This window comes from Alligator mississippiensis, chromosome 1 (genome assembly GCF_030867095.1).
Source record: "Alligator mississippiensis isolate rAllMis1 chromosome 1, rAllMis1, whole genome shotgun sequence".
NCBI lineage: Eukaryota > Metazoa > Chordata > Crocodylia > Alligatoridae > Alligator > Alligator mississippiensis.
In genome coordinates this window covers 431,544,751-431,569,315 of record NC_081824.1, presented here as the reverse complement: position 1 = coordinate 431,569,315, position 24,565 = coordinate 431,544,751, and the positions used below count along the sequence as shown (strand labels likewise).

Sequence of the window (24,565 nt, the reverse complement as noted above, 5' to 3'; positions counted from 1 at the left end):
GGGACCCCTCTCAAGGAAGAAAAGGAGGGACAGGGAGGGATGGAACAAAGGGAGGGACCAGGAGGGAGAGAGAGAGGGACAGGGAGGGACCCTTTGTTAATCTCAAGCCTCTGCTTTTGTGTTTTCCTTCCCTCTTCTTGATTCCTGAGGACTCTTCATCCATGTCTATCTCTGGTTGGTTGTCTCTCTGTGGTCACACATCCACATAGCCTTCTGGGCCTTCTCCTAATTTGGTCTGTTCCCCCCAAACTGGGACTCAGCCCCCCTGCTGCTCTGGGGCCTTGTAGCTGGTGTCACTTATCTCGTGTTATGGGACAGTGTAGCACATACTTTCCTTGGTTCCCAGGGTGTGTGTCCTTGTTGTGGTAGACAGCCTGTCTGCCTTGAGGGCTGTGATCTCATGTTATGGCATGCCCCGCTCAATTCTCAGGCTGTGTCCATTTGTTGGCCTTGTTATGCTAGACAGCCTGTCTGCTTCCAGGGCTATATGGAACTCTGTATGTGAAACCCAGGCTCTTAAAAATCAATTAACCCCTGCTGCCCATTTTGAACCCTTATAATTCATATATCTATATCTTTAAATGCCATTTTCAAGCCAATACTGGGGGCCTCCCAGGGCTGCAGCAGCAGTGATCCTGCTGGGCAGAGCCTGGCTGCCAGCCTCAGTGCAGCTCTGGGTGGCCTGGCTCCACTTTTCTGTGGTGCATGCTGCCTGTGCAGGCACTGCTCCTTTTCTTCCACAGGTTTTTGACCCGTAGATATCCGAGGGTCAAAAAAACAATGGGGAAAAAAATGGAGCAGTGCACTCATGGGCAACATGCCCTTGAAACACAGAGAACACCTGACTGTGGTATGTGGTGCTGCAGACGTGCTTGCGCCACCACATACTACATGGCAGCACTTGTATGGATGCGCCTATAGTGTTTAACTTCTGGATTTTGAATTCTCATATAACTCAGCACATTTTTAAAGTGAAAGTTATTCATGAACAAACTGTGAAATATAGCATAGCTTGTGAAAAATGGGAATACAGAACATTACTCAATACATGCAGCAATTTTTTTACCCTGAATAATTAAATTATAGTAAGCAGGAAACTCCAATCTTACTCTGTTCATTTATCCATTATTGTTACATATTGAAGTTCTAGTATTATTAATACCTTTTCTGAAAATGTGAAGTGATGTCTGGGATTTCAGTAATTGAGAGGAAGCTCAAGAAGCATAGATTACTTTTGACCTAATAGCTGTAAACTTGATAGTACAGAAATAGATAACTTGCAGTTTGGCCTATACAAATTTATTTTATCAGTCTGTCAGTGGAATGGAATATCTACTTTATCCTGTTAATCATAAGAAGCACGTTAAATGTACTCTAAAGAGAAAAATATCTTTCCTCATTCTTAATTAAACAAATAAACCAAGATAAAACAATATTAACGTTGCAAAAGCAATAATTCAAAAGCTATGGAATGACAGAATTAGGGTTAACTGTACAGGGCCTAGGTATCCCCAGTTAGGCTTTAGCATGGAGATGAGAGAACAAATCCATGCTCTTCCACACTTCCAAAATACCTGATAAGACTATCAGACTACACGAAAGTATACTTTCTTCAGAAACTTCTAGCTGTGTCTGGGTGTCCTCTCACTTTCCCATATATATCTGAAGAGAGAACCAAGGTTCTAAAGGCCACTAGATACAAAAAAGTTTCTGCTGGAAGGCCTCTACCCCAAATTTCATAGGAATGAAGGGGCGGGGGGTGGGGGCAGTCTGTGATGTGCAGACCTGTTTACTGCCATACACCAGACATGACAGATTCCCCAAAAACTAGCATGAGTCAATTGTCTCCCTATACTCAAATGTGAAAAACTGCCTCAGGAATCTCCCAGCTACTGATCTACATCATTCTTACGTATGAAAAGTAATGTGGAGTTCTTCTGGGTCAGCTCTCAACCCTCATCAAGAGTAGTACCCTGCCCAGAAAAAAGGTTAGCTTCAGGCCTGGCCATTGTTACTACAGTCAAATTCTACTTCGTACAAACCATAAGGCAGGCTTCCAAAGAAAACAGAAGATTGCAATAGTGATGGTTAACTTCTTTTCCATTTATGACACAGTATAGAGGTACAGATATGCCAATATAGACGTACAGATACCTCAGTATAGAGGTACAGATACCTGTTGCTTAAGCTTTCCAGAGCCATCAAGGGCTGTTCTACCTTAAAGCTTTTTTCCTCCCTTACAGTTGTGGAGTATTGTGCTCCTCTTTGGCCTGGCAGCATTCATACTAAGTGTTTAGATGCTACACTATTCACCATAATTAGGGTTCTTAAATCGACACTTGTCAACTTGCAACTCTGTCTCTGGAACAGGGGTGGGCAAAATAAAGCCCACAGGCTGGATTTGGCCCACGGAGGGACTTTGTCCAGCCCATGGTAGGTCCCTCAGTCTGGCCTGGCCCAGGAGCCACTTGGGCCGTGGCACATCCTGTTGCCCCCTGGGCATGCATTATGGCTGCAGCTGGAATGCCTTTCTAGGCAGCTCAGGCGGTGGTGGCTCCTTCCAGCTGCTGCCGTTGCTGGTCCCAACCCCGTGGCACTGGTGGGAACCTGCATGCATGGCCCTGACCCTGCCTGCCCCGCACCTGCTCTGGAATCACTTGCCCACACTGAGTAACAGCAGCAGCTGGACAGAAACTGCTACTCAGCACAGGGTGAGGAAAAGTAGCTCCTCACCACTGCCAGGCTCTTCTTGCTGCAGCAGCCTGGAGCGCACAGCCAGGCTGCCCTGCAGCTCCTCTGCACTGCCACTGCTGTCCCACTGGGTGGCCCAGACTTGGCAGTGATGGTGGCAAAAAGGAGCCACAGGGCAGCCCAGGTGTGGGCTCCAAGTGGCTGCTGCAAGAAGGGCCTGGCAGCGATGAGAGGGAAGGGCTGCTCTTCCCCCACGTCGAGCAGGAGCTTCTGCCCAGCCACTGCTGCTGCCAAGTGTGGGTGGGCAGTCCGGAGCAGGCATGGGGCTGCTCCACTCCAGCTGGGGTGAGACTAAAGTGGGTGTTGGATGGTCCAGGGTTGGGGCTGGGGCCATGTGCACTGTTGGCAGTGGCAGGGAGGAGCTGCAGCATGCATGAGCTCCCAGCTCTTGCAGTAAGGGGTAGGGAGGTGCTGACCAGCCCACAGCATATCCCCAGAACTGCCTATGTGGCCCACTAGCTGAAATAATTGCCCACCCCTGCTCTAGAAGCTATCACAATCTTGTCTGAAGTCCTAAAAACCATTCTTGGATTAACTGTGTAATTTTGTACAGGAGTGCAATTTGAGATGACAAGCAATTTGTTGCTGAGACCTCAAGGAAACTTACTGGATTTTCAGCCAGATTTCAACTTCCAATAAAGTAGCCAGAAGACACCTATGACTCTATCTTTTGAGAGACAATTTTTAAGCTAAGAATATTTTAACCTTTGATTTGGAAAGTGGGGGAATTGGGTGACTGACATCTAGAAGCTGGGTCTCCCACTCTTTGAGAAAGTGTGCTAACAACTGGGCTAGTGAGCTCAAAGATGAGAATATTCTCTTTCTCTTCCTCCTTCATTGCCAGTAGTAGTTGTTTTTTTTTTCTTCTGGTCACAGTTTTGGAGACTTGCATGTGGTTATGGATCTATGTGGGTAATCCTATTCCATCACAGTGTATAAGTGGCTGTAGCAGAGTCTTTTGAGTATGTAAAGAAAGACAAGCAAAGCTATACAGGTGGAAATAGTAAGAAAATTTCATGTAAGTGCCAAAAATGCCATTTGTGTCGCCACATTTGGATGTGTAAAAATGAAATAGGGTTTGATCCGATATGTTTTAAAGTAAGTCTTGAGGATCTCCTGCTAAAAGATTTCATAAATAACTAGACAGAAGAGATCACTCTACATCAAACCTACCACAGTGTAGAGCATTATTGCCTCCCAAAAGATTTTGCATTTAAAATGGAAGAATGATGAAAAATGAGAAAAATTTAGTTCTGTTTAGTGTTTTTCATGACATTTACCAAATATCTCATGTAATAAAACCAAAATGAAGCCTTTAAATTTTAATCATGGTGCTGTCTTGTAAAAACTGTGACTGCATTGCTGCAACTTTTGCTTTCCTCCTCTTTGCATACATTATGCATTTTGATTTCTAGTGTAAACAATTTGCCTAAACACGCAAAAATTGTATTAAATTATCAGTATAAAGTATGGTAACAAAGGGCTTCTGTTGGTAGGAAATCATAGTGGTAAGTAAGTTATGTGCACAAAAAATATTTTAACTGGGTAATTTTAAAAACTACAGTAATAACATACCACAAAGATCAAAACATGTGAAAGCTGAAATTCATTACAGCTGACATCCAGAGGAGCAAATTAATATATAAAACAAAGATGATTCCTCTACATTAAATTGTAATACTATGTTATATTTTAGGAAGCTATTTTTCTACACTGGACAATAATCACTTGACCCTTATATCAAGGTGGATTATTTCCCATTTGCCTTCATCCCCTTGAATATAAACTAGCAAAAGTAAAGAAAAACCTGTTATCTTGAGTCTTAGTCCAGATAGTTAATCAATCAAAATACACTGTAGTTCAAAAGATATTGAAATTATTCTACTTATTTTTAGTATTAAATTGTGTAACAGCTGGTGTCACTATTTATTGACCAGCATGGTTGCCTGACTACTTTTCCAAAGGGTTGTTAACAGGAGCATGTCGATAAATTTTAGCCGGTATCTTGGTATACAGTATACCATAAACTATATGGTTTAAATTATTAATCATTTATGTTATTCTTTGAAATGATATTTTCCTAAATTAGTTCCATGTGGTTTAGAATATGAGAAATATACTTTGAGTTTAAAATTGTTGGATGTAAGAATATAAAGTTGTATGATGTAAGAATATAAAAATACATGTCATAGATGATACGTTTTGGTGTGCCAGATATATTTATATTCCTATTCCAGTTTTACATAGAATTGACTGCTGACTAAAAATGTTGTTCCATTTACATTTCCAAATGTTACATAGCATTATATAGCTTGATATTTCATTTTAAATTCTGTGTATGAAACTAGATTTACAAATTACCTTAAAATAGTGAGTGCAAAGGTTCCCAAGTAAATATAATATTAATATATATATAATAGCACTATATTCACTTAATAACATCATATTAATGTGTCAATCAAGTCTTCCTCTTCTTGTTGTGTGCTTATCCTGTTTGTAGCACAGAATTTTTTAGCTGCCACCAAATAAAAAACTAGTCCATAGTTTAATGTACAATAATTATCTCTGATAGATTTTAGGACAAATATACTGTAAGGTTCTGGAACCAACCTCTGTCAGTTTTTCTTGTTCAGCTGTCAGCTGGTGCTTGGATCACACTATGGAACTAAGCTAAATGTAGGGAAAAAAGGAAATATTTCACCTTCACATAAAAAAAGCCTTAAAACAGTGCTTCTCAACCTATTTAGACTTGAGACACCCCTTAGAAAATGCTAGTTCTTAGTTTTCACTGATTTTTGACTACAGAAAAAATAATAGAACAATTCTTCTGTTGCAAAGAACACATAAAAGCCCCTACCAGGTCAGAATGGTGTTTATGTTATGGATGCCTATTTGAAAATTCTAGATTTGTCTTGTGAATCATGTTTGGGCACATAACAGTGCTGACATTTCATGGCATCCCATGGCACCCTTGAACAGATCTCAAAGCACCCCAGGGTTCAGTGGCACTCTGGTTAAGAGTCACTGTCTTGGGGTATCTTAGCCTATACTAACCAGCATGTACTTAAAGCATGCATGCACTAATACCAGGTGAAACATTAAGAAATTAGAAAGCTGAAAAATACTCTTCTCTACAGAGCTTTCTAAGACAGGCTAAATAGGGAAGGTATATTCAAATGATTCAGGACCTACCCAAATTGAGAAGGCAAGCATTCAGCTGCCATTTTTGCAGGCTTATCACCTCCCCCATGCCTCTAATTGGCCAAGGGGTTGTGGTGGCCCTGCCCCTCACTGCTGATTGGTTGAGAGGGCTTTCTGTCATGCAGACCCTCCCTTCACTGCTAATTGGCCAAGAGGGCTGTCCATCATGTGGCCCCACCCCTCATCACTGACTGGCCACCCCTCATAACAAGACTAACCACAGGACATGGCCATACCCCTCATTGTTGGTTGATGGAGAGGGACAGGGCTGCACAACAGGCAGCCCTCTCAGCCTATCAGCCATGGGGGGGTAGCTGCCATCTTGGCTACTCCCCTTTGCGCTTGTGTGCCCCCTCTCTCTCAGTGGGCTGCAAAGCTGGGCCGCAGTGGTCATGAGGCCTGCTTACACCCCAGGGAATTATGCAATTCTGCACCCATGTAAGTTTGCGTATAAAGTGTATGACTGCGCATAACCATATAATACTTCGTAATTCTCCAGAGCATAGCTGGTGAGTGGAGAGGGGAGCTCCCACCTGCAGGATGGGGGTGTGGGGTTTGTGGGTGGGTGTGGACCACAAGCCCCTCCCCCGTGGTGCACAGCCCCTGCTGCTGGTGGCAGCAGCAGCAGCAGTAGCAGGTGGTGGGCCCTTGAGGTGTTCATGGCCACGGCAGGCAGAGCCCCCCAGCAGCGCTTCAGCTGAGTCCTGGGGGCTGCACGTGGTGGCACAGAGCTGACCTGGCCCACAAGCATGCACCTTCAGGTCAGGCTGGGCTGGCTATGTGCCAGCATGCCGGGCTCATGGCACTGCAGGTGGGAGCTGTGTGCCATCAGGCCAGGCTGGGCCAGCTCCATGCCTCCATGTGGGGCTTCCAGCATTCCAGCGGGATCACAGATCCACATGTGAAGGTATGGAGCCCACCTGGCCCAGTGGTGCATGGACCAGGAGCCATGAGGAGCCACACATGGAGGCACAGAGCCAGACCAGCCTGGCTCAGCCCAAAGGCATGCAGCTTCTCTCTAGAGTGCTGTAAGCCCCAGGTGCTGGCACAGAGCCAGCTCAGTCTGGTGTGAAGGCACATGCTAGCGGGCTGGGTCCGTTCATGCTGCCATGAGCCATGTGCCACCTTGGGACTCAGCCAGAGCTGCACACCATCAGGGGGCTCTGCCTTCCGGGGTCATGAGCACCCCAAGGGCCCGCTTCCTGCTGCTGCTGCTGCCAGAAAGTTCTTCCTAATTGTGCGCGCCGGGTCTGACCCCGGGTCGCTTACGTCGCTCTGCACGCGGGCTGTGGCCAGCAGCCCGGGCAGGCCGGATCGGAGAGGGCGGGCGCCGAGCTAGAATTAGGCACAGACACGTAACGGTTGATTTTAAGATTATTTTACTTACACCGAGATGGTCGTGGTGTAGGCTGAGAACTTGCTTGAGTTGCGGTTACAACAAAAAACACGAACACACGTGGAGGTTGCAAGGCTCCACGCAGACAGAACACGAACAATCACGTGGAGGTTGCTAGGCTCCACGCAGACAAACTCCGGATGTCCAGGACAAGCACGCATTAAACTCGTCGTTATGTCTTATAATAGGCTCCGTTCGAAGACGGGAAGAGGTGGGCGGTGGATCAGGCTGCCAAACTCCTCTGAGCGACACACAGGGTTTCTATTACCCTGCCGCGCACACCCAGAGTCCCCACGAGATGGATACGGAGTCCTCTTCGGCTTGGGCGGAAACTGCTCAAGCCTCTTATACGGCTAGCAGGCCAATCACTAGCCGCCACGTGTGAATAATTTAGAACTAGCCAATTGCGGGGCACGAATTTGCATACGATGAGCGGGAAACCTTTGCACCGTGCATTTCTGTGCTGCAAAGGAAATGCACCCTGCAAAGATCGCTGCAAAGTGGCGGGAAAACTTCCCTGCACGCGGGTTCTCTGCGCAGCAGAACTCCTCCGTGCAACAAAGTTGTAAACCCACGGGGATAATTCTTAGTGCTGAAGCACACACAAAAAAATCAGACCTTTGGGTCATGACACTAATATTTAACCTAAAGTTCCCTTGCTGCAACTTGAGACCATTGCTCCTTGTTCTGTCATCTGCCACCACTGCCATCCCATCCTCTTTCAAACCCCCATTCAGTAGTTGAAGGCTGCTATTAAGTCCCCTAAGTCTCTTCTCTAGACTAAATAAGACCAGTTCCTTCAGTCCTTCCTTATCCAGTCATGTCCTCCAGTCATGACCTCCAGTCCCCTCATCATTTTTGTTGCCCTCCACTGGACTCTCTCTAATTTGTCCAAATCCTTTCTGTAGTGGGGGACCCAAAACTAAACACAGTACTCCAGATGTGGCCTCACCAATGCTGAATAGAGGGGAATAATCAGTTCCCTTTATCTACTGGCAATACACCTACCAATGCACCCTAGCATGCTGTTAGCCTTCTTGGCAACAAGGGCACACTGTTGGCTCATGTTCAGCTTATTGTTCACTGCAACCCCCAAGTTTTTTTCTGCACTGCTGCTGCCCAGCCCATCAGCCCCCAGCCTGTACTGGTGCATGGGATTGTTCCATCCTATGTGTAGGACTTTAAACTTGCCCTTACTGAACCTCATGAGATTCCTTTTGGTCCAATCCTCCAATTTGTCTAGGTCCCTCTGAATCCTAGCCCTACCCTCCAGTGTATCTACTACTCCCCTCAGCTTGGTGTCATCTGCTAACTTGCTGAGGATGCACTCTATGCCACCTTCCAGGTCATTGATGAAGACGTTGAACCAACCCCTGGGGCATTCCACTTGATTTTGCCAGGGACTGAAGTGAGGCTGATTGGTCTGTAGTTCCCTGGATCCTCCTTTTTCCCTTTCTTAAATATGGGCACTATCTTTGCCCTTTTCCAATCATCTGTGACCTCTCTTGATCGTCATGAGTTTTTAAAGATGACAGCCAGTGTCTCTGCAGTCACATCAGACAACTGCCTCAGATGCCACAGATTTAAGTCCCACATCCTCCTGAGCTAGGGACAGAAATTACACATACACTGGTATAATTCTTCAGAAACTGATCCAGATCTGTAACACAACAGAAGTTCAGTGCACATAAACTGCTTTCAGAATGGCCGGAATTGATTTAAGATAAACTTGGTTGCATGTAATATCAGACTTAACTGATCTAGGTTAAATCGGTTTATTGAATTTCTCTCCCAGATCTCCTCCAGATTCAAGTTAACTTATAGTCCCTCAGCACCTCAGGATGCTTTGCACCCCGCTCCCTCCCCAGCAGGATGGGTGGGCTTACCTTTGCCCAAACCATCTCCTCCAGGTGAGCAGGGATGTGTGCTCTAGCATCCCCCAGTTTCTGGCCTGGGCCACTGCAGGCATGTGGCTGCATTTCCAGAATCAAAAGTAAAGGTTCACTTGCTTATCAGTTCGATCTGCGCAGTTTAGATTAACCAGCAAAGACTGAATGGATTCAGCCTTAGTAGTTTTGACTGTCTGTACTTAGCCCTAGTGCCATTCTGATCCCTTTCTCCTGCCTGACCTGCTGCTCTGCTTCCTGTTCAGTGCTCCCTCCTCAAACTACTGCTGCCACACACAGCCCATGCCATGCCATTTGGGGAATATGTGCTGCAGGTTGTCCACTGTTGAGTTACAATATTTTTGTTGTGTAATGCTATTTCTTAGTGATGTGAAGATTATGTTATGGTTCAGATAAATATTTTAAGACTTTTTATGGAATATTATGAAGAAAAGGAGGAAAGTTGATATTGTATGTAGTAAGCCTAATAAAGATGACAGTTAAAACAGCAGGTATGCTAAAACAACTCCACATTGTTTATACCAAAAGATAAAATATAACATTAATTTGAATAGTAAAATGGGGTATTATAAAAACATTTTTCAGGTGTGACTTCACAAGTTTTATCCAATCGGTATTACTTGCTTTTGGAATAACATTTTGATATTTCATTGATGTTTCTTTTAAAAAATCTATTTCAAAATGAAAAAATTATTAATATAATTAACCATTCTCTGTTTTTTTCCTTCTATAGCAAATGGTACGTGAACAATATACCACAACAACACCAGGCACTAGCCTAGAGAGGCCAAAGAACCAAAATGTCTACAAAATTGGCATTTATGGATGGAGAAAGCGTTGCCTTTACCTGTTTGTCCTCCTCCTGCTTATCATCCTTGTTGTGAATTTCTCATTGACAATTTGGATTCTTAAAGTGATGTGGTTTTCTCCAGTAAGTACCCTTGTTAGGTTTCTGTCCTCTTTCTAGTTCCTATTTAAAGTATACTTCCTCGCTTGCCTTATCCTCTTGCCTATTTCATATGCATATCAGCTTCTTCTTACATAATGCCTTCACACCTCATTAATAGGCATTTCCAGTTCTCTTCCAAAAAGATACATAGCAACCATATTTTACCATGTTAAAACACTTAAAAAAAATTTTCATCATCGTCTGTAAAGGAAATTTAAGTTATTAGTGATACCTCATATTTGCAGTTGTAGCAAAAAGTTCTGACAGATTTTATTTACTATGGCCTCCAAGTTTATATTCTGCCATGTCCCGTGTTTTATCTACTTAATTTATACACCCAGATGCCTTTACTATTCAAATGTTGCTGTTACTAGTTCAGCTTCATCTCTTAGCTTCATGCAATCTCTAATTTTTAATCACCTAATTTTCACAGTCTAAGACTTGAAATTGATTTAGCTAATTAAAGCACAAAGATAAGTAATACTGCTTTAAATTTTAAGCTAAAAAAATTACATTGCTCAACAAGGAGATTAAGTTTTTCACTACAATATATATTTTAATATGTATTGTGTAATTTCTCTTACAGTAGTTTAAAGTGTAATTTATATTATCTGCAAGATGAAGCTTTACATGGAATTCAATAAAATGCCTCAGTGAATATCAAAGCTAAGTAAATTTGTTCCCTGTGCGCAGTCTGCAATACATGGATGATTTGAAAATACTTTTTACATGGAAAACAATAACAATAAATACTTACAGCTCTGCTTCTGCGATTTGGAAAAGCGTGTTCTATTAAGGTTCCCATAATCTATCTATATTATGCCGCTGTCACTAAAAGAGGGACATTTAATCTTCATAGGGATATGTCTATACTATCTCTGCTCTGTTTTACTACAAGCAGGTGAATTTTAAGTGCCACTTTCTTGATGAAATTATTACTGCTTGGATTTCCAACAAGCTTCTTCCTCCCCTTAAATTCTTTTCAATACTCTTACTGTCACATGTAATATAGGTTCACATTTAATTTTCTATTATACAATTCATATGGAAGATGTGCACTTTGTAACTGCACATCATGAATCACAGAGAATGTAAGTTGTTAACATTTTATTTATGTGGTTTAGATTCACAGTGAAAATTGGGTCTTTACATTTTCTTTCCTTTGGTTTGGTTCCTTGTGTGGATGACTGGTAGCTTGTCTTCTTTGATATAAATCGGGTGGCAAAAATAAAATAAAAATCATCTAATTGTCCTCCTCCAGGAATTCAGTCTATAGGAATCCCATATTCTTCCAGTTTATTCATGAAAAAGACATCAAAAGTCTGAGATACACCATCTTTAAGCCTTGGTAGCAGTAGCAACAGCCAGCAGGATGGGCAAATCAGGCTATTTTGTTTAGGGGACTGTACTGTAAGGCAGTTTCCTGTTGAAGGGACCATGTACCTGAAAAGTCATTTTTCATTTTCAGTAGTTACTTGTAAGAAGTAATTAAGTTCATTATGGAACCAGATAGGGACAGCCAATCAAAACACAAGCAGGTATCATCACTCTAAATGAAAGAATACATGAAGCCATACAGGCATGTGAAGCATATAGATGTAGGGGTCTTTAATATATATTATTTCAGTAGCAGTACATATATAAAAATCTAGAAACACCAGAAAAGGCAACAATGAAACCACATTCTCCCACTTTGTCCTCAAACACAACTATTTCAGATTTGGAGATTCCCATTACCTAGAAAGGAATAGCATAGCTATGGGCAGATGTATGGCCTCCCAATGTGGCTGTATATTTATGAGATAACTTGAAATCCGCTTCTTCCACAGCTACCTTCTCATCCCCATGATATATCTAAGGTACACAATGCATCTTTGTCATATGGACACAGGGGAAGGAATCTCTACAGAAATTTCCCTAGAAATTTAACACCTTCATTTCTCCATCAAACTAACTCTTCAATTCACCCAGAAAATTAATTTATTAGACACCATGTTGCAAATTTGCAACAGCTACATGGCCACCACACTATCAGAAACTGGCCAATTCCCATAGCTATCTTCATAGCACCTGCTTTCATCTTAAGCATATCAGTAAATCCGTTGTCTACAGCCAAAGCTCTACATTATAACTGAATCTGCTCTGATCCCACCAACCAGGATACACACCTTAAGGATCTCGCGGAAGGGATTCCTACCATTATAATACAATCCCTGAACTGTAACCACTCAAATTACCAAAGCCAAACTCAGACTTTTCTCCAACCTGCTACAATACCAACCCCAAGACAAGGACAACAGAATAATTGTCACCTATAGCCTCCAGCTTGAACACCTTGGACACATCAATTACTTCCACCTCCCTCCACCCACCCCAAAAAAGGATGATTATCTCAAGATATCTGTGAGGAACAATCCTTTCCTGGTTGTTCCCACAGCCTCAAACAGTATTTCTAAAGCAGCAAGCTACCCAAACTTCTATTCTCACCAAGGCGCTGGTCCTTGCAACAGACTTGGATGCAAGCTGTGCCGAACTGTCGTCCCCCTCAGCAATACAGACCCTATTATCTATGGGCCAAGAACATGGATTATAACATCTGAAGTGTATTCACCTGCACCTTTACCACCATCATATATGCCATCATCTGCTTAAAGTGCCCCTCTGCTGTCTATATCGGATTGACTGGGTAATCCTTACGGGTAAGAATGAGTGAACCGTGATCTGACATGAGTTCCAAAACAAGAATAAACCTGTAGCAGAACACCCTAACCTCCCTGGACATTCCAGCACTGATCCCAGTCTAGCTGTTCTTAAACAACAAACTTTAAAAACCTTGAACGCAAAATTGCAGAGCAAGAAATCATCCACAGAGTGAATTGTGTTAAGTGTGGTCTAAACAGGGACTACAGATTCTTATCCCACTACCAGTATTAGCTTTTCTGACCCCTTTGTCCCTATGGGTTTATTAGTTGTTTGCCTCTCCCAGCACTGCTCCCTGACCCCATTCCCTTCTTCCCTTCCCTACCTTTTGTATTCATATCTCTTTCTCTATTTAATGCGCTACTCTATGGATATCCTTTCACAGCATTTGATGAAGTGAGTGCAGGATCGCATCTCTCATACCTCTCTGATTTACTTAGTCTATAACAGGGGCTGGCAATGTTTTTGGCTAGAGTGCCAAAAACACCCCAGCTTCCACCCAGGCCTCGACGTGCCAGAGGCAGATGTCAGAGGACCCACAAGGGGCCCCAATCCTCATTGATGGCAGCAGGTACAAATGCACATCCAGGCAGATGGTGAGGGAGGTGCCAGGGTTGTGCAGGAGGGTGAGGGAGACCCAGGCCTCTTCCTGGCTCTGTACCCTGAGGCATGTGCAGCCTCCCTGCTGCAGCTGCCCAGAGCCTGAGCTGACTGTGGCAGGCAGCTGGGAGGCTGCAAACAGCTTCACTGGTTTCCAGAGCCCTGGCTGGGTTCCATGGCAGTGGCAGCTGCATGCATGCTTCAGTGTGCATGGCCAAGAAAGGACCTGGGGCAGCGCAACCCGGGCTCCTTCCCTGCCGTTTGCCTGGAGATATACATGCACCCACTGCCACCACGGAGACTGGTCAGGGCTCTGGACCCCAGTGCAGCTGTTTGCAGCCTCCTGGCTGCCTGCCACAGTTGGCCCAGGTTCTGGGCAGCTGCTGCCTGCCATGGGGCCCAGGCTGCTTGCAGCAGGACTTGCAGCCTCGTGGCCACTTGCTGCAAGCAGCCTGGGTTCTGTGGCTGGCAGCAGTTGCCCAGAACCTGGGTTGGCTCTGGCGTGCTGAGCAAAGTGGTATCTCATGCAGTGCTCTGGCATGCATGACAGGGATTGCAACTCCTGATCTATAAACCTGTTTGCCTGTCTTCTGCCTGACTTCAGACTAAGTAACCACCTCTCACAGCAATCATAGTCACAGAAGCACTGATAGTGTGAATCATAAAAGGCTGAGGACAGAATTCCTTTTTAATTTTGTGCACCTAAATGGCAGCTTTCTAGCTTTACAAGTGGCATTTTTGGTACTTACGTACAGGTTATGATTTTATTGCTCCTGCATTATGGATGTATATATGTGGATGCACATGTTGGGTATGTACATAGCTACGCACCTGTGTCCATTCTGAAAGTGTAAGTTCATCTAAGTCATGAAAATGTAGCTGGTCATAAACCCATCTAAATAAGTATTAGATGCTGGGAAGGGCCCTCCCATTTATTAACCCGAATAGCTAAATGATTACAACCTTTACCCAGGAAGCTGGAGACCTGATTTCTAGCCCCTACTTTCTCCAAGGGTGTTTGAATCTATGTCTTTCTGACTTCCTAGTATAATGCTCTCACTACTGAATGAAAGGTTAGGCATTATTGTTATTCAGTTGTCTCTCCAGTGCTCCTTTAGAAACTGGTCCTCTGGGCAGCCAAGAGAGGAAAATATGTGAGGCCAGGAAGAAGAGAGCAAGGTTGGAGAGAATATAAGGCTCAGTGATTTAGCTGCTGCCATGGGTTCTAGCTTGGAGCCTTGCTCCTAGTTAGGCAAAAATTTCCTAGGTTATTCCTCTCCATTCATTTAATTCAACAACTATGAAATGCAAAGTGAGGGGTCTGGGTAATTCCTAACCTGTAATATGGAGGATTGAGCACTGGGCTGGGAAGTTAACAAGATACATGTTTAGGCATCCTGTAGGTGAGGGGGACCTATAACCCAGGTCTTTTGCTTTTTGGGCAAGTATCCTAACTGCTCAGCTATTAGGCCTGAAACATGGGAGGACCTTCCTTCCCCTCCAGACTTATGATCAGGTATGGGCTAGTGTGCAGTCTACTGCTAGTGTGCAGTCTACTGTGCATGCTTAGTCTACATGTGCAAACTTATATATCCACAGTACAGAGACAGAGCCAAAAATGCCAAGGTGCGTGGCTGAAAAACTGCTATTTAGGTGCACAAAAGGAAATAGAATTCTATCCTGAGAAAAGGCATTTGAATTCAGTGGTTATAGAGACAACTGCAAACTAAAAGGCTATTTCAACAAATTTAGATTTTTCCATGTATCGAATCTAAGTATTGAGGGGTCATTTTAATTCAAAGTCATTTTGGATTTGGGTAAATACAGTATGTGTCCTACTTCTCCAATGAAACCTCATTGTAACTGGGAAAGGATCCCAGTCATTCAGAGTGAATGTTTTCATGTCATCTAAAACAGGGGTTCCCAAAGTTTTTATGGGAACCGCGGCCCAGCAGTCACAGCTGACCACAGCCAGAATTTCCGGCTGGAAGACAGGTAAGAATACCCCCACCTCCCAGGTGTGGGGGGGTTGGGCCAAACCCTGTGCTGCCATGGGCCCTGCAAAAGGAGCTGCGGCCTCTCTGGCCAGCTCTGGGGTGGCTGCAGTTTGCCGGTCCACGGCCACTTCTGGTCCAGCAGCCAACCATGCTGTGGACCAGCAGCCGACCGGCCACAGCCCGGCACCGAGGCGCGGCCCGGGGATTGAGAACCCCTGATCTAAAAGATTACATTGTTTCTACAATGCCATGGGTGATTTTGGATGTGCTAAAATAATTAGGATATCATTTTAAAGTATCAGTGTAGTCTTAACAGCTGGTGAAACTTCCTTCTTGGAATGTACTATCTTGAAATGTAAAAATGTGCAACGTTATGAAATTTGAGTATCAATCCTTTTGAGAAAGATTATCATCTCTTAGCTTTAATTATACTGTTTTCAAAAGGAAATACTTATTGCACATCAAATTATTTTATAGTATCCATTACCAGATTAAAAAGTCATAAAATGTACTGCCAACTTTGAGTCAAATGTCAGAATATTCTTTCATTCTGATATTTTTCAGTGTTAGTAGTTAATACATTATAAGTATATGTTTATGATGTTCAGCAATCCAGAGAACAAGGTATGGCATTTTTTCTAAACATAGTACACAATTTTTGTACAAGACTAACTTTTAGAACATTTGATAAGAAAATAGATATTGAAGCCAATTGTATACTAAAATAACTGTTCACACAATGCCAGTTTTTTTTAAAAGAACAAGCATTTCTAATGGGATATACAGATCTTATTTTGCCCCTAAAGATGGTCCAATAGCCATGTTATATTCCTTGTAATGGAGACACAAATCAGACAACTGCAGGGGTTAATTCTTTAAGAGGGGTACAAATGAGTATTTTCTCCTTTGGAAAGTAGCTTAATGACTGTAACAGAACAGAATATCCTATATTCAAATACTTCAGTATATTGTACAGCTGTGAAAAGATGTCCAGGTGGCTGTGCAGTAGAATTCATTCATGGAAGCTTCTCCTATTTCAGCCCAAATGTGTTATGATTTTATTAAATGAAATGTTACATCCTTTAGACTAACCTAACTGAAGCATACATGAACCAGTTGAATGAATCATGTTGGAAAGGATAGTTGAAGACGCTTCAGGCTTCTTGAAGAGTCTGAGACTAGCAAAAGGACATAGAGGAGGAGGATCAAAAAGGATGTTTTTTGAACTCCATTGCCTGAAACAAGTAGACAGTCAAAGCTACATGAATGTCCCAAAAATTCCATACATTTTTATCAGTGTTCTGAAGGTTAGGTTAGAAAGGAACAATTTGACCTGAAAATGAAGCACTGCTATTCTGTTTTATTCAGGTTTTTATAATACCCTCATTATGGTAGTATGTGAGCACTTTCTGGTAGTGCAAAATGACTAACCTGTCATTTTCTCTTTCATCCTCATTCAGTTCATTCCCTCTTTCATCCTCTCACCTGAGGGAAAATTGTGGGTGCAGTGTTTTAAGGCTTTATTTTTAACAGTAATGCTCCCAAAAAAGGCAAAGTTGAAGAAGTGAATCTTGCAGTTAGAGCAGAGGGTACTGAGTAGAACTGTCTGGAAGATAAAATTTACTTAAAATTAAAAATTCTAAAATTAAAGAAAAAAATTCAGAGCAAGAAATCAAATTTTGAAATGGGAATTCCACAATTTCTGTTAAGAAAAGTTGAGAATTCCTGAAAACTGGAGGGAGTTTGGCAGTTCCAGAAGCATGGGCATCTAGGAGCTGGGACTGTAAGGGCTTCCAGGTTGCAAAGGACAGGGATCTTGGAAGTTCTGGAAAACTGGGCTGCTGAGTAACAGGGAAGAAGTGAAGCTGGGAATAATTTTCTCAGGACAAAAAAAATGTATTTTCTGGCAAAATTAATATTTTCTGGTAGAAAAAAATATTTTTTAGAAAGCATTTTTTTCTTTGGAAAAATGTTCAGGCAGAAATTTCTGACTAGCTCTTGTGATGATGCTTAAGTCTGAAGAACTCAGTTTGTGGGGAAAGAAAGGCATACATTCAAATGACTGTCCAAATGAAGCCGGAAAATCTTTGTCTGTTACTGGCAGGGTCTATTGAGTCACCTTTTAGTTTAGCCATTTAATGTTCAGGATGGGAAAAATCCACCATTAAAAAACTGAATATCTTGATTGAAGGGGAACTAAACAGTGGCTTCCATGTCAGCAGGTAGCAAGATCATAAGAAACACATTTTATCTTTTTTCTTCAATACAAAAGGGAAGCAGGAGAAACAGAAGAATGATGGGAAATGGATTTTGAAACTTCTTTTTCTCATTAATGACCATAATTCAAGATGACTGTAGCAGAGCAAGAGAGAGGAGCAAAGTTCTGTGCCCCTCCCTTGGCCCCATCCACACTCCACAGCACAGCAGGGATCAGAGATTGCCATCTGCTGGGTTGGGGAGAAAACTTGCCCCCAATTAAAACCCAAAGAAGCCCTGTGGGGAGGCACTTACTGGAGACCAGCTGGGTGGAAGCCAGCAGAGAAGCCAGTGGATTGGCAGCTTGGAGCATGTTCAGGGAACTGAAGAGCAGCTGCAGTGACCAGAACTGGTGGAGCGAGAGAAAGAGTGATGGCTCCTGGCTGCAACAGTCCCAGGCAGGGGTAAGGGAAGCAACAGGCTCCTGTCTTTTTGTTATTTCTATTTCTGTTGAACTCCGGTGGATGTGGAGGGAGTGGAGGGATTGTGGAGCTCCCAGCCAGTGGTGCCCTGCTTTAAACATACAAAGCAACTGAACCAGCAAGCCTAGCCAGTCCTTAAATTTGGACTGTGACTACAGTGAATGATAAACCCTTTTTGTCAGAGGATTGCATATCATAAAGGTGAACTGCTTCCTGTTACGTGAATTAATCTGTTGTAGTGGGTTAGAAAGACAAGAGGTGGTGGCATCCATAGGCCAATTTAGGCTGGCAACCAAACCCAACTTAGATGCAGGGAACTCCAACCGCTGCAGGGAACATGGGTACCTAGTGGCAGATGCAAGAAGCCATGCTGCAAATCCTGCAGAGACAGCAACAACAGGTAAATGAGTTGCTAAAAATCTAGGGTAGAATAGGTAGCCAATAGGTCCACAAGCTGCTGTTTGTCTGGCAGCTAGCCTTGAACAAGAAGATGGTGGAAGCTTCTGGGGCACCGGGAGGAAGGACGGAAGAATTCTGCACGCCCCAGATGGTCCACAGGGAGGACCTAGAGACATACCTCAAGTTTTTTGAAAGGATGGCAGCAGTAGTGGGATGGGAGAGCTAAGTGGGCCTATCAGCTAGATCCCCTCTTAACAGGCAAAGCTTAGGCGGCTTATAGAGCTGTGTCTCAGGAAGAAGCAGAAAACTACCAGATGGTGAAAGCAGCAATTCTGTACTGGCAGAGAATTACAGACTGAGATTTCATGAGAGAAAGATGCCAGATGAGAAACATCTCCAAATCTTACTACAGATACTTTGGGATCTTGCATAAAAGTGGCTGGATCCCAAAAAAATGTAACTTGGAAGAGATACTCCACTTAGTGTTAGAACAATTTAATGGAGACCTGGAGGAAGGAACCCAACAATGGATGCCCTCGCACCAACTGCAGTCAGTGGCAGAGGCCCTGAAGTTAGCAGAGGCCTACACAGAAGAAGAAAAAAGTACATGTCAACATAAGGGCACAAGGCCCTATTCGGCCATAGGCAGAGGAATAGCCAAACCTCACTTGGGCAGAACAAGAGAAGGACTGAAGGGCAGTATGTCAGGATAGATGTATTAAGTGTGGAGAGAGTGGCCACAGAGGAAGTTACTGCCCACAGCCAAAAGGGCTACACTGGCCCTTGTAGAGACACCATATATTAATCAGGATGGCAAAAAGGCTATTGAAAAGCCAGAGCAGATGTACCGTAGTTTTGTAGGGGAGGGCACCAAAGCCCACTAAAGCCTACAGTGGAAGTAAAACTAGAAAAGCTAACACTCTGTGTGGTAGTAGACATTGATTTGCACCCAGACCATGGTTCAAACCTTGCAATATCCTTGTGGGAAAACTGGAAGATTGTGGGCTCAGCTGCTCAATGGTTCAGTGGGTGGGAAACTGGCTACAGGGTAGGACTCAGAGATTTCTCATGAATGGATCCATGTCATCTTGGCACAAAGTGGCCAGTGGTGTCCCTCAGGGGTCTGTGCTTGGACTGGTGCTTTTCAACATCTTTATCAATGATTTGGATGGGGGAGTGAAAAGCTCTCTGGCCAAGTTCACAGATAACCCCAAATTATGGAGCAGTGTGACCACGCCAGAAGATAGGTTGCTGATACAGGTGGACCTGGACAGGCTCGAGAGTTGGGCAGACCAGACCCAGATGCAGTTTAACACTTCCAAATGTAAGGTGCTCCATCTGGGGGCAAATAACCCTCAACATACATACAGGCTTGGAGGTGACAGCCTGACCTGCACCACAGCTGAAAGGGACCTAGGGGTAATGATTGACCACTACATGAACATGAGCCATCAGTGCAATGTGGTGACCAGTAGGGCAAACAACATGCTGTCATGCATTAACTGATGCATCTCATGTAAAACAAAGGAAGTGATGTACTCAGCACTGGCGAGATCACAGTTGGAGTACTGCATCCAGTTCTGGGCACCGCACTTCAATAAGGACTTGGAAAAACTTGAGAGGATCCAAAGAAGAGCTACCCATATGATCAGGGACTTGCAAGGCAAACCATACTAGGAAAGGCTGAGGGACCTGGGCCTCTTTAGCCTAAAGAAGAGAAGGTTGAGATGGGACTTGATAGCGGCTTACTGCTATATGAGAGGAGTGCATCAGGAGCTCAGTGAACCGAGCTAGGGTACCCCTGGGGAAGACCAGGACCAATGGATACAAACTCCTGGAAGGCCACTTCAGGCTTAATACCAGGAAAAACTCCTTCACAGTCAGGGTGTCCAGACTGTGGAATAAACTCCCTCCAGAAGTGGTGCAGTCACCTACCCTGGAGGTTTTCAAGAGGAGACTGGACAGTCACCTCGCTGAGCTCACTTGACCCCAGTTGTCTTCCTGCCTAGAGCATGGGGGCTGGACCCAATGATCTGTAAGGTCCCTTCAAACAATCTATGAATCTATGAACCCAGGTCAGCGTAGGGGAACCAAATGGCTCGTTAATAATGATATGTCTGCGTGGTGACACAACAACCTACAAGCATCAGAGAATCCCTTTAATGGTACTTGGGAAAACCCATGACCTGCTCTTGGGATTATCTATAAACTAGCCAAATCCTATGATACTGGGCAGTGACTGACTGTATATTAAAGAAGTGCTGCAGGAGGTAACCTCTGAACATGAAACTCTGAGAAGCCCATGGTATTTTGGCTGGCCAGATGAGAACCTGACAGGACAGGAAGGAGAGACTTTAAAGGAAGATGTGGATGAGCCACTGGATATGCAATGCCTGATTGGTCAGGGACAGTTTTGGGCTGACCAGCAGCAGGAAGATGTATTTCGGCACATCTATGAGAGTAACATAGCTAACCGCACTTTATCATACCTCAGCAGATGCATGACAAATAGAACCAAGGAGGTGATACTTCCCCTCTATGTGGCATTGATCAGACCACAGTTGGAGTACTGCATCCAGTTTTGGGTGCCGTACTTCAAGAAGGATGTTGATAGGCTCGAGAGGGTCCGGAGGAGAGCCACTCATATGGTCAGGGGCTTACAGGACAAGCCCTATAAGAGAGACTGAGGGACCTGGACCTCTTCAGCTTCCACAAGAGAAGGCTGAGAGGTGATCTTGTGGCCACCTACAAATTCATTAGCGGGATGCAGCAAGCGATCATAGATGCTCTATTCACCAGGGCGCCTCTTGGGGTAACAAGGAACAATGGTCACAAACTGACAGAGAGCAGATTTAGGCTAGGTATCAGGAAAAACTTCTTCACAGTAAGGGTGGCCAAAATTTGGAATGGGCTTCCAAGGGAAGTGGTGCTCTCCCCTGCCTTGGGGGTTTTTAAGAGAAGGCTGGATAGGCATCTGGCTAGGGTCACCTGACCCCAGCACTTTTTCCTACCTAGGCAGGGGGTCGGACTCAATGATCTGTTGAGGTCCCTTCCGACCCTAGTATCTATGAGTCTATGAACATGGCCAGTTGGAATGGGAAGGTCCTGCAACCATAGCTCATGGATCAGAAGCCAGTTTGAGGTACGGGTAACATTCTTTATCAGAATGACCAGAGGACAGAGGGAGGAGAAGAGGTGTCTCAGATTTTAGTGCCCTGTAGCTACAAAAAGCCCTTATTACAGGAGGCCCACACCCTACCACTGGGGGGGCACCTGGGAAGAAATAAGATGGTGTCCCACTTGATAAAACCTTTTGTTTAGCCAGTCATATATTAAAGAAGTAGAGCAGTTCTGTGGGGGTTACCCAGCCTATCAAAAAGTGTCAATAACACAACCTCCCTGAGCTCTACTCATATCAATGCCAACAATTGAAAAACCGTGCTTGACATTACAGGATCATTCCCCAAATGTGCAGAAGGGTATCAATATGTTTTATTCATTATGGATTATGCCACAAGATACCCAGAAACATTACCACAATAATCAGTAATGGCCCCTAAGATAACCTTGGAATTGATTAAGTAAATCTCTCAAGTAGGATTGTCCCATGAAATTTTAGACTGGGGACCGATTTTATGTCCAGTGCAATGCAGGTTCTGTGTAATATCCTCCACATCAAACAGCTGCAGACCACCATGTATCACCCCCAGATGGACAGACTAGATGAGAGGTTAAACAGGATTGTGAAGAGGATGATAAGAACCACCATTCAGGGTGATCCTTGCAACTGGGACCAGGTTCTAGTCCCACTGTTGTTCACAGTAAGGGAAGCCACACAAGCTTCAACAGGGTTTTCTTCCTTTAAACTAATATATGGTGACCAGCCCTGAGGACTCCTGCATGTAGTCAGGGAAGGCTGAGAGAAACAGGCAAGTGGTGTGACCACAGTCCCAAATTATGTGATAAGATTGCAGGAAAGAATACACACAGCACATCAGTTAGCACAAGACAATCTGTGCAAGGCTCAAGACAGGCAAAGAGATTATGGCCTATATCAATGATGTTATTATATTTTTGAACCATTGGCTGCAACATCTAGAAGACTTATGAGTTATATTTGGTGAACTGAGAGTGGCTGGACTCACTGCCAATCCTCATAAGTGTGCCTTAGGACAGGTAGAAACAAAATACCTGGGGTTCATGGAAGGGCAAGGCAAGATAAAGCTCCTTGTGAATAAGGTGGAGGCCCTAAGAAGTCCCTTGGATGAGGAAGCATGTAAAGTCCTTTGTGGGACTGGCAAACTATTATCTTAAATTTATACTTCATTCTTTGAGTCGATCACCCCCTTACAGACTTGACAAAGGGATGAGGAACAAAACTCGTGGTGTAGAACAAAGAAGCACAGCATGCCTTAGTGGAAGTCAAAATGTTTTTATGTAAAGAGCCGGTGTCTTTCACGCTGGATTTTAATAGGTCTTTTTCCTTACAGACTGATGCTTCAGGAATAGCTCTTGGGGCTGTTTTAATGCAGAAGTTTCCAGATGGAGATCTGCCAATAGCATATGCCAGTTGGAAGTTGCAAGAGCATGAAGGACGGTATTCCACTATTGAGCGAAAATGCTTACTAATTAAGTGGGGTATCGAGTTATTCTGTTTGTACCTCCTGGGAGTTTAAGCTGATCACAGATCATGAGCCCCTAAAGTGGCTACAAACGGCAGTCAGATAATACTCACCTGATGCGTTGGGCTTTAGCTGTATAGCCTTATAAGTTTCAAGTAGAGCACAGGATAGGAAAATATAGTCACTGATTTCTTCTCATGTATTCATGAATAGGAAGAAGCAAAACTATAGAGGGTGAGGATCTTCCAAATAAGAGAGGTAGGGCAGCAAAAAATGGACACTAAGACTTTGAGTGAGGGGTCACAGGACTTAGCATGGGGGAAGTGCAGCAGAGGAATGGAGAGGAGCAAGGCTTGGTCTCACTCGCTCCACCCCATCCACCCCCTCCCAGCCAGTGGGAGGGGCAATAAAATTAGCATGCCTAGCCAGCCCTTAAAGGGGAAGGCCCCTAAATTTGGACTGTGACTACAATAAATGATAACTACTTTTTGTTGGAGAATTACCTCTCTTAAAGATGAACTGCTTCCTGTTACATGAATTAAACCTTAACAGCAAGCTGTGGCGGGTGAGAAAGACAAGAGGTGGTGGTACCCATAGGTCAGTTCAGGTAAGGGGAGTACCTAGTCCCAGGTACCTACCCCTGATGCACCCACAATGATCCTGGACTATTTAGATATAAATAGGGAGATCTTTTCCCTACATCCCCTCAGAGGCTGAGGAGAGAAAAGAAATAAGTCAGAACAAGTTTTGTACTCAGATTCCTGGATGGGCCTTGACCAACTGAGCCTGTAAAGTCCTGTGAGAAAAGTGAAGTTTAATATGCCAATGAGGAAATCAGTATGCATTCATTACAGAAAAAAAAACTTTCACTCAAAATAATTTTGAGTTTCTTTTTTGAGAAAATTAAAATTTTGAGTTTTAACATAAAATTAAAAATATTGAGGGATATTCATCTTTAGCCTTTTAGGAAGTGTAAATTTTCATACATAATATTATTGCTCCACACCTCAATATTCTTTAACTATTAATGAAGTTAACAAGTATGTAATATAAGTGTGTGTGTGTGTGTGTGTGTGTGTAAATTTAGGCTGGAAATTAGAAATTAGAATATTGTTTTAATCATATATAATACAAAGTTTTAATTACTCTTGTAACAGTTTCCAGCTGTGATCCATTAATTTAAATATTTAAAAGTAAATATTATGAATTAAGGTCAAAACCCCTGCAACTCAGTTCCTTCTACCCATGTTACACAGCTATGTAAGAGGGCAAATATAATCAGCCAAATACTTCCAATAGGAATATGGAAGAATGAATGCCATTGTATAAGATACTACTATTAAGATAGTCTTTAGAATACTGTGT

General features: G+C 43.6%; 1 protein-coding gene across 6 annotated transcripts in view; it reads left to right on the top strand.

Annotated features, from left to right (window-relative positions):
* SGCG (sarcoglycan gamma) overlaps positions 1-24,565 on the top strand; it is a 296,440-nt gene that overhangs the window by 105,580 nt on the left and 166,295 nt on the right. For all 6 annotated transcript variants that reach the window (XM_019481962.2, XM_019481960.2, XM_059720488.1 and 3 more), the window contains one exon: positions 9,989-10,186. In XM_019481962.2, coding sequence (XP_019337507.1) covers positions 9,992-10,186 — 195 coding nt within the window. In that variant the 5' untranslated portion in view covers positions 9,989-9,991. The remainder of the gene's footprint in view (positions 1-9,988; positions 10,187-24,565) is intronic.